Consider the following 11715-nt stretch of genomic DNA (forward strand, 5'->3'; position numbering starts at 1 on the left):
CCCTCCCCCCCCTCTCTCTCTATCTCTCTCTCTATCTCTCGTCTTTATCTATCTTTGTTCTTTGCATTACCTTGAAGTACGGAAAAGAAACTAAAACGCCGGAAGATCGCTAAAGTGCTTAACTTATATGACACGCGTTTTCCGCATGATCACGTGACAGATGCATGCATGCAAGATTGCGCTTTCGTTGAGAAATACGCGAGCATTCGAATTTAACGTAATTGAAAAGTTTGAAAGAAATGTAATTTACGGGACGAAAACCCATTGGGAAACGAGGATATACAACATGTGTATTTATATTTGAATAAATGGCAAACGTTTCAGGTATTGCCGACTCGAAAAAGTGTCGGCAGAAATCGAACCGTTTGACGGGATTCAATCCTGCAGTCTGTTTTACGTTTTATCTACCGAACGAAATGCAATTTGTGGATGTGACCTCGGCGCAACTTTGGTTTTACAAGGAATACGACGAGAATGACGAACTAAATCAAACTTTCGTGCTTTCCGAACTCGATCATTGGGATTCGAATGGAAACTTTGAAAAAAACACAATCATGGCGATCTTTGAAACCGATATCGGAGGTGGGTAAATTGAAAAGCCTTCGTTTCTTCGGAACATATGCAACGGTGTATAAGTATATACCGTATAAAGATTTCGTCTCCTTCTCGTTCCTTCGCACATATTTCATTTTTTACTATTGCGCGTTATCGGCCGTGAGTTTCTGTGCCGTCTATTTCGTTTGATTTTCGCCACGTGAAGGTGTATTGCAAGGTTATTCGCAAACGAATCGATTCGACCGCTTCTCTTCCTGCCTCTGTCTCGTCATATGTCATCGTGCAAGTCCATTACTTTTCTCACCTTTATTCGCTTTCGATCCTTCTTTCGTACATTCTTTCGTATGTATACGTACATACATACATCCATACATACACACATACATGCATACATACATACATACATACATACATGCATACATACATACATGCATACATGCATACATACATACATACATACATACATACATAAATACACACATACGTACGTACGTACATACATACATACATACATACATACATACATACATACATACATACATACATACATACATACGTACATACATACATACGTAGGTACGTAAAGATCATTCGCGAGTCTTTGACAAATCTTTGACGAATTAGCAGCTTGGTCGCGCATACATACGCATACATACGTATAGGCAAAAAGCTGTTAGCCACGCATAGAGATAAACGAATAAAGTTCTCTCTTGGAGGGGATGAATTGGCAATTTCTACGCGTTTCTCGCTATTCGGTAAGGAATTTCAAAATAAATAGTATAAAAAGGATATACCGAACGGAAAAAGGAAACGTTTTCGGGATATAAAGTTGTCGCTTTTAATACATTCGTGCTAAAAGATCGCGTTACGAATCTACTAATTTAATACGCATCTGTACGATGCCTTCTGACCCTGCAGTGGCAGAATCTCGAACACGAATCAAAGATTGAAAAATCTTGTTTCTAACAAATTTTAGTTAAAACTTTAGTTAAACTATTCGATCATATCGCAACACGAAAGTCGAATTGAAAGAAATAATTGAATATTCGAATCTTATACCTCCCCTCTTCTCTCTTGCTACATATATATCATCGCTACCACCCTCCACCTTCCCACGCTTCTAGTCATTCGCAACGCATTACGCATTTAGAATCTCAACCACATCGAAAAGAAGCGAACGTACGGGATATAGCGATGGCAATGGACAAAATATCGATGCTCCTAGATACAAAGATCTCGATTGTGCGAACGAACGACGAAGTAGTCGAATCGAAACGATAAGAATAAACTGAAGGAAAATGAAGCGGGGCGAGAAGCGGTGAAGGAAGGAGAGGAGATGCGATGTGATGCTTTGTGAGGAGAGAAGAAGAGAGGAGAGGAGAGGAGAGGAGAGGAGAGGAGAAACAATGCGAAACGATGGGATGCGGGACGAGGCGCGACGGAGGCAAAGAGCGGCTCGAAGAGGCGCGGCGAGGCGAGGCGAGACGAAACGAAGCGATCGCGGGTTAAAACGATGAAAGCGATCGCTGTTTCAGAGGGATGGGTGAAGGCAGACGTGAGCTTCACGTTAAAGAAATGGGTAGAAGATCTTCGATTGAATCACGCGATACAGGTATCTTGCAGCACCTGCTCGATCGATCGAGATACCGCACCCGTATCCGTTGAACAAACTTTGAAACCTTTTCTCGTGATGCATACGTCGCCGTTGCCGCAGAAGAACAGGCCGAAGAGAAATTCCAACTGTCTGCCGGAAATGAAGGAGTGCTGCAGAGACGAACTCTATATTAATTTCGAAGACATCGGTTGGAGCGATTGGATTCTTCATCCTAGCGGATATCATGCATACTTTTGTCGTGGATCTTGCTCTTCCGCAGCTTCGTTGACCATTAGTGGATCTGCCTACAGTAATGTAATCAGGGTAGGCATCTGTTTTCTCTTTCCATTGCTCTTTTACTTTTACCATCTATTTGCAACCTATCCGCGAAGGAGAAATATCGATAACGCGTTATCGTTTATGCACCTGTAAATAACCGTTGTTAATTCACCTTGCTTTTCTCGTTTCAGAGATTATTGGCTAAAAATGGTAACGCGATATATCGTAAAGGCGAAATCGTTCCATGCTGTTCACCTACTCAGTTATCGCCAATTCAATTACTCTATGTTGATTCGAACAACACGATCACGCAAAAGACGTTACCGAACATGGTAGTCGAAGCCTGTGGTTGTATGTAATTAGCAGATATTATCCAAATCCTGCCATAAGTATGTATCTTTTCGATTCAAATTCGTACTTCTATCGCATCGTTCTTTTATTATCCAAGACAAGTTCATTGCGAACAAACTTGCGTACGATAAAGAAGAAGAAGAAGAAGAAGAAGAAGAAGAAGAAGAAGAAGAAGAAGAGGAAGAAGAAGAAGAAGAAGAAGAAGAAAAAGTCTATGTGCACGAATATACATGCATACATACATACATATTTTCAAATATCTACGCAATTAGTTCTTGTACACATGTTTATGTACACGGAAATTTACTCTTAATTCTCCGAACACGATGTTCCTTTAGTAAATCACATACAATGTTGCGTAATGTCGATCGAACGAATATTGTTTGCATATTAAGTGGTGTAAATGATCGAAACAGTATTCATTTTCTAGCCGCATTCGCCGCTAGCATTAAAGCCGTGCGTTTAGAGTAGTTATTCAACCCGAACGCGTACGTTGATAGAATGTATTTATTGTTAAATCGAATTCGTAATCATATATATACATAATCAAATAGACAAATGACCGACGCGAACGATTGAGCTTGCCTCTGTTTGTGGCCGGTTCATCAGTTGACTAATTGATACGTCGCCTTTTTGCAAGAATGCGACATTTTTAAAATTATTTTCATTTATTCTGCTACCCCTGTGTTTACGTGATTGGACAGTCGAATTGAATGTAGCATTATTCCATAATATCATTATTCCATAGCATTAAACCGCTCCCCCTATAATATCGTGTAAGACTCGTGGTGTGTAGGTAGAGGGCCCAACGTAAACTATACTGGTCAGGCTTGTGATTAATTTTCGTCGATATCTTTCTGACTCGGTTACGCGTTATTCTCTGCCGTGACCAACTGTGTCGTTGATTATGGCACGCGCTATCGGAACTTAAATCGTGAAACAAGGGGTTAATATCGATCATTCGTTCCATGTACATGACATTATCGACTATTGACCCATTGACTACGAGCTGCTCTCCTTATTCCTATTTCTATTATCGTTATTATTACTGTTATAATACTTTTATTATTATTATAATAATAGTATAATTAGTCACTATACCACCTTATTTTGCATTGACAATGAGTCGATAGCATTGCGAGTGACACGAAAATGATAAAAGAGTTTTAGCACGGACGAGGTATACGTTATTACGCTGTATCCGCGTTGTTGCATCTTTCACGGTCTGCCGACAAAATTGAGGGACATGCGTAATAGAAATTTATCTACACTGCTCCAAAATATCGACCGCATTTTTTTACTATATATTTTAATATTATGAAAATACGATAAAGAATAACTCATCGTGTAAATACTTAAATTCGATAAAGTACGATAACGAGTAGTACGTTTGTTTAATCTCGTCTGTGCACTTTCTTTGGCAATTGAACTTGACTCGATATCGTTCCACGGTCAGTCTTGTGTTCGGTAGTCGCATCCAACACATCCATCTATCCAAGTGTTCCTCCTTTGATACCTTGTGCGTACAATAGTCTCAAATTCGAGTATATATACTCGTGTAACAGTACATGTATGCGAAAAGAACACGCATACACCGGCATGTGTACCAACATACTGTACGTATCTGTCGAGAATGATCAAGCGTGATGTTGAATTTAATTGCAATTCCAATTCGATCCCAACACGTTCCGATCACTGCGAATAATACTTTCCTGGATAATTTTCTTCACCTTTCGGAAATACTGAACGATAAGTACTACATTGAATAAAAAGTTGCGGAAACAGGTTATTACGGATTTCTGGTATTAAGACAAAGATAAAAATCGGATTATTTCTTTTGTTATTTAAAATAAATAATATTTATTATATTCCCGAGTTGTATGAATATATTGATAATTGCTTTTTAAATATACCATAGACTACTGCTTCTTGTTATTACGTTTATTTACAAATTCGTTACATCGTGTATGTTGGAAAAATTATGAAAACATAGAAAAATAAAATTTAATATTTCTTGTTCGTGTGATAAATCTTGAAACAATGGTCCTTACATAAAGGAATTCTACAGGTATTTGCATATACATAACTTGTCGGCTCGTTTTCCATGCCCTTTACAAACTTTCCAATGCTAACCAGAAGAGGTATCTAGTTGAAATACAAATTTTACCGCCTGCGATTAGCGCCATCTATGATTTTGGACCCGATACACAGAAAAATAATAGGAACACAGAGTAGGCGAGGAAATCGTCGAAGAGCTCGCCACGTGACAGACAAGGACAGAGAGGGGATAGAAAAAGATAGAAGGGCTCCGACAGAGGAGAGTTAATAAATTACTCAATTTCCGTAATTAATTTATGTACTTTTATAATTTCATTGTAAAGCTGAAACTTTAGGCAATATTTTTATATAATTTTCGTAAAGAATTTAACGCTAATTTGTTAGTTATTAATTATCGTTTGATGGCGTCCATGATTTCGTAACTACCGCAAACGGCCGCGATCTTCCGTGAAAATATTTAATACTAAATGAAAGTAGAAGCAAAATGTGAACAAAAGTGATATGTGAAGACGCCCCAGGATGTCGTTTATATAATCCGTGCATGAAGTTCATAAATTGATTACGCAGAAGATGGTAATTAATGAAAAACCAATGGCGTCTTCGACAACAATTCAAACACTGCGTAGAATAATCATCAATAATTAATTAATTAGGGACAAATTTATATCGAAAAATATATTGGAAAGTTTTTGAAGGATCTGCCTTTACGATGCAATTATAAAAGTTCACAAATTAACCACAGATATTGAGTAACTTATTAATTTCCCACTGCCGAATTGGTTTATTAAGAAGCATCAAGAGCACATAACCAGAGTTAGTAACCTATTCAAAGAAAATCAGTGTCATCTATGATTTTGAACTCGAAGCTCGGATTAGGTAGAAAGAACATAGATTGCGCCTGGAGGTCGCCTAAATACACGTGACGTAGTGGACGAAATAAATAAAACAATAAAACGACATAAATAACTAACATAAATTCTTGTCCCTTCTTCTTATTCACTTAAGGATCCCATAAAGTTTTCTACATTCTTTAATAAATTCAGCCCAAACAGCGGTTTTAATTAGACAATCAGCATTCATTTCTTTACCTGGCAGACGACAAATAAACAAACGTACGCCTCTACAAGGCAATTGTAAAATAATTCTGTGATTTATAAATTAATCACAGAAATTAAGTGATTTGTTAATTTTTCTCCAAGTGAATAGGAGAGTTCATATGAAATGAGAAAAAATTGCAAACAAACGCCGGAAGCATTGTTGTGTCCATGCAGGTGTGCCTGCATCACACAAAAGAATGTAAGTCTTTGTATTAACATAATCTTCAGTTGTAATTAAATAGTGTAAGTTATGAGCCATTGTTTTTCCACCCTTTATTAGTGATAGCAGAACATGGTTGTGAAAAGACAATATTCCATTGAAATAAACAGGCACGTGCAACGGTGGAAAAATATTGGACTCATGGAATATCACCAACATAGAACCGTTAGATGCCAAGAATTATACTTTATAGCGAGAAAAAATTGAAGCAGTAATACAAATATATAAGGTATGATATGTCTATTAGATTCTAGGTCAGCTAACCATATGACATACAACATAGAAACTTTTGATGGTCAAATAAAGATTTAAAATTGATTTATTTATTTAAGATTTATTTACTCAAAATGGAAATGGTTTAGGCAGACCAAAAGAAATAAAATTAATTTAGGTGATGGTCTCTTATAACAACAAGATATAGAATATACACTGAGATTGAAAGGTATGTTGTATTCCTGATTTAAATAGATATTAATATCAGTGATCAAAGTGAATGATCATTGCCAATGATTTAAATTTTAGAATGATGGAGCCGAGGTATATAAAGAAAGGAAGAGAGGCTTGAATGAAAGCAGTGAGAAGAGGAAATGATCTCACAGATACAGGAGAAGGTGGTAAAAGCATATATGAAGAACCATTTAACGTGAGACTATATTTAAAAACAAAATGAATTCCTTTCTTATTCAAAAATGGTTATTGGATACATGTGTTTTAGGACGAATTTCATACAAGATTACGTTTTTGTGGACGAGATTTAATTGCTATAGCTAATGCTGGAAAAGATGACAATGATTCGCAATTCTTCTTTACTCTTGGTTCTACACCAGAATTGCAGAATAAACATAGAATATTTGGTAGAGTTACTGGTGAATCTATATATAGTATGTTTAAACTCGAAGAAGCACTTGTAGATGAGGTAAATTTAATGTTTGTAAGAATATATATCAAGAATTCATATAAATATAATATTTCCTCTGTTTTGTAGAATGATAAACCACTTTATCCTCCAAGATTGATAAAAACTATAATATTGAACAACCCATTTTCTGATATTATACCAAGAATAATAGGTACAGGAAAGTGAAGAAGTAAAGGACAGTTTAAAAACTAAAACAGCAGCAGTATTATTCTTTGCAATGTAAGATTTTGTTACAGAGATTTCAATCCTTTATCACTTGGTGAACAAGCAGAGCAGGATTAAGAAGAATCTGTGATATTAAATAAAATGTTTAGTGGTAAGGGCAAATCAACTCATGATCATTTAACTGATCCGAAATTAAGCTCACAACCAGCTGTTAAACCACCTGGACTTGCAAATAAAAAAAGAAAGGAAGACCATAGTAGCGATTGGAAAAGTGACGACGAAGTAGAAACTCAAGAAGAATTAGAAGTTGCAGATCAAGAGAAAGAGTTAGTTTATTGTTTACATTATAACTATGTTATAGAAAGTAGGATTTTTCATTGACTGTCTTTTATATTTATATTTTCAGAGCAATGAAGAAAAGAATAAAAAATACATTGAGAGATACAGAAAAGGAATCGAAGAAAGTACAAAATTATAAAATAGATGATGTTGAAGATGATAAGGGTATAAAGGAAAATGAATAGGGAATAAAGAACTCCTTATGAGGTTTAGCACGAGAGAAGGCCGAGGAGATGCACGATAAAAGATATCAAGAATTATTAGGATAACTCATGTATTCGAATAGAATTATTTATCATATGTCTATGAATATTGTACATATATATATGGTCATTATAATGATAATTATTTTGTGATATGTATTACGAAACATCTTTTTCTCGCAACGGTCCGTGGTACGGACATCTACTCTGATTTTAATGTCTATATGTCATTATTTATTATGTCGTTAACAGTTAACGTGTATATGTGAAACTTTCAAAGTGAATAAAAAGTACTTTAATATATAACCATGGCAGTTTCATTTTCTTTTTACCAAGAACAAAAGCACGCATCTTCGTCTGTGACTTCATGTTCAACGGGCTCTTAAGAGAGTAAAAAAAAGGAAGAAAAATGTGATATACTTATTTATGTCCTTTTATTGTTTTCTTTCTCCCGCCCAACGGGTCACGTGGTTTTAAATTCGGCAGTTTCAATCAGCACCATCTATGATTTGGGCTCAAAAAGCAAGAAAGTGATAGGAATATAGAATAGGCAAGGAGGTCGACGGAGAGCTGGTCACGTGACTGACAAGGACAGAGAGGGGATAGAAAAGGATAGAATGGCTCCGGTAGGGAAAAATTATTAATTACTCAATTTCCGTAAACAATTTGTGAACTTTTATAATTTCCTTGCAAAGCTGGAACATCAGGCTTAATTCTTATATAATTTTCGTAAACAATTTAACTCTAAATTGTTAGTTACTAATTTTTGATTGATGGCGTCTATGATTTCGTAATGACGACCATCGCGACCTTCCGTGAAAATATTTATTACTAAACGAAACTAGAATCAAAATGTGATCAAAAGTTATATGACAAGATTCGCAAGGACATTGCCTTTCTAACGAGTGCATAAAGTTTCATAAATTAATTGTGTCGAGGATAGCAATTAATGAAAAATCAATGGCGTTTTCGACAACAATTCAAACACTGCGTAGAATAATAATTAATATTAAATTAATTAGGGACAAATCTATATCGAAAAGCATATTGGAAAGTTTTTGAAGGATCTGGCTTCACGATGCAATTATAAAAGTTCATAAATTAATCGCAGGAATTGAGTAATTAATTAATCTTCTAACAAAACTTCACAAAGGAACAGTCAGCGCCGTCTATAGCTTTGTACTGGAACTAACGGAGCCCAAGCTTCCGGATAAGGATCATAGGTGGCGCAGACAGTTCCTTTTTGAATTTTTATTTGAAGATTAATTAATTACTCAATTCCTGCGATTAATTTATGAACTTTTATAATTGCATCGTGAAGCCAGATCCTTCAAAAACTTTCCAATATGCTTTCCGATATAGATTTGTCCCTAATTAATTTAATATTAATTATTATTCTACGCAGTGTTTGAATTGTTGTCGAAAACGCCATTGATTTTTCATTAATTGCTATCCTCGACACAATTAATTTATGAAACTTTATGCACTCGTTAGAAAGGCAATGTCCTTGCGAATCTTGTCATATAACTTTTGATCACATTTTGATTCTAGTTTCGTTTAGTAATAAATATTTTCACGGAAGGTCGCGATGGTCGTCATTACGAAATCATAGACGCCATCAATCAAAAATTAGTAACTAACAATTTAGAGTTAAATTGTTTACGAAAATTATATAAGAATTAAGCCTGATGTTCCAGCTTTGCAAGGAAATTATAAAAGTTCACAAATTGTTTACGGAAATTGAGTAATTAATAATTTTTCCCTACCGGAGCCATTCTATCCTTTTCTATCCCCTCTCTGTCCTTGTCAGTCACGTGACCAGCTCTCCGTCGACCTCCTTGCCTATTCTATATTCCTATCACTTTCTTGCTTTTTGAGCCCAAATCATAGATGGTGCTGATTGAAACTGCCGAATTTAAAACCACGTGACCCGTTGGGCGGGAGAAAGAAAACAATAAAAGGACATAAATAAGTATATCACATTTTTCTTCCTTTTTTTTACTCTCTTAAGAGCCCGTTGAACATGAAGTCACAGACGAAGATGCGTGCTTTTGTTCTTGGTAAAAAGAAAATGAAACTGCCATGGTTATATATTAAAGTACTTTTTATTCACTTTGAAAGTTTCACATATACACGTTAACTGTTAACGACATAATAAATAATGACATATAGACATTAAAATCAGAGTAGATGTCCGTACCACGGACCGTTGCGAGAAAAAGATGTTTCGTAATACATATCACAAAATAATTATCATTATAATGACCATATATATATGTACAATATTCATAGACATATGATAAATAATTCTATTCGAATACATGAGTTATCCTAATAATTCTTGATATCTTTTATCGTGCATCTCCTCGGCCTTCTCTCGTGCTAAACCTCATAAGGAGTTCTTTATTCCCTATTCATTTTCCTTTATACCCTTATCATCTTCAACATCATCTATTTTATAATTTTGTACTTTCTTCGATTCCTTTTCTGTATCTCTCAATGTATTTTTTATTCTTTTCTTCATTGCTCTGAAAATATAAATATAAAAGACAGTCAATGAAAAATCCTACTTTCTATAACATAGTTATAATGTAAACAATAAACTAACTCTTTCTCTTGATCTGCAACTTCTAATTCTTCTTGAGTTTCTACTTCGTCGTCACTTTTCCAATCGCTACTATGGTCTTCCTTTCTTTTTTTATTTGCAAGTCCAGGTGGTTTAACAGCTGGTTGTGAGCTTAATTTCGGATCAGTTAAATGATCATGAGTTGATTTGCCCTTACCACTAAACATTTTATTTAATATCACAGATTCTTCTTAATCCTGCTCTGCTTGTTCACCAAGTGATAAAGGATTGAAATCTCTGTAACAAAATCTTACATTGCAAAGAATAATACTGCTGCTGTTTTAGTTTTTAAACTGTCCTTTACTTCTTCACTTTCCTGTACCTATTATTCTTGGTATAATATCAGAAAATGGGTTGTTCAATATTATAGTTTTTATCAATCTTGGAGGATAAAGTGGTTTATCATTCTACAAAACAGAGGAAATATTATATTTATATGAATTCTTGATATATATTCTTACAAACATTAAATTTACCTCATCTACAAGTGCTTCTTCGAGTTTAAACATACTATATATAGATTCACCAGTAACTCTACCAAATATTCTATGTTTATTCTGCAATTCTGGTGTAGAACCAAGAGTAAAGAAGAATTGCGAATCATTGTCATCTTTTCCAGCATTAGCTATAGCAATTAAATCTCGTCCACAAAAACGTAATCTTGTATGAAATTCGTCCTAAAACACATGTATCCAATAACCATTTTTGAATAAGAAAGGAATTCATTTTGTTTTTAAATATAGTCTCACGTTAAATGGTTCTTCATATATGCTTTTACCACCTTCTCCTGTATCTGTGAGATCATTTCCTCTTCTCACTGCTTTCATTCAAGCCTCTCTTCCTTTCTTTATATACCTCGGCTCCATCATTCTAAAATTTAAATCATTGGCAATGATCATTCACTTTGATCACTGATATTAATATCTATTTAAATCAGGAATACAACATACCTTTCAATCTCAGTGTATATTCTATATCTTGTTGTTATAAGAGACCATCACCTAAATTAATTTTATTTCTTTTGGTCTGCCTAAACCATTTCCATTTTGAGTAAATAAATCTTAAATAAATAAATCAATTTTAAATCTTTATTTGACCATCAAAAGTTTCTATGTTGTATGTCATATGGTTAGCTGACCTAGAATCTAATAGACATATCATACCTTATATATTTGTATTACTGCTTCAATTTTTTCTCGCTATAAAGTATAATTCTTGGCATCTAACGGTTCTATGTTGGTGATATTCCATGAGTCCAATATTTTTCCACCGTTGCACGTGCCTGTTTATTTCAATGGAATATTGTCTT

At 34.8% G+C, this 11715-nt stretch overlaps 1 protein-coding gene across 3 annotated transcripts in view; it reads left to right on the forward strand.

Moving 5' to 3' along the window:
• daw (activin beta chain dawdle) overlaps positions 1-2961 on the forward strand; it is a 4306-nt gene extending 1345 nt beyond the window's left edge. The window contains exons 2-5 of one of the 3 annotated variants that reach the window (XM_017902676.1): positions 325-582; positions 2091-2167; positions 2270-2473; positions 2620-2961. In XM_017902676.1, the coding sequence (XP_017758165.1) occupies positions 325-582; positions 2091-2167; positions 2270-2473; positions 2620-2787 (707 nt within the window). In that variant the 3' untranslated portion in view covers positions 2788-2961. Of the gene's footprint in view, positions 1-324; positions 583-2090; positions 2474-2619 lie in introns of all 3 variants that reach the window. The other 2 variants (XM_017902675.1, XM_017902677.1) reach the window with 2 other exon arrangements.
• The last annotated feature ends 8754 nt before the right edge of the window (positions 2962-11715 follow it).

The sequence above is a fragment of the Eufriesea mexicana genome, unplaced genomic scaffold (assembly GCF_001483705.2).
Source record: "Eufriesea mexicana isolate 0111107269 unplaced genomic scaffold, ASM148370v2 scaffold1837, whole genome shotgun sequence".
NCBI classification, from domain to species: Eukaryota; Metazoa; Arthropoda; class Insecta; order Hymenoptera; family Apidae; genus Eufriesea; species Eufriesea mexicana.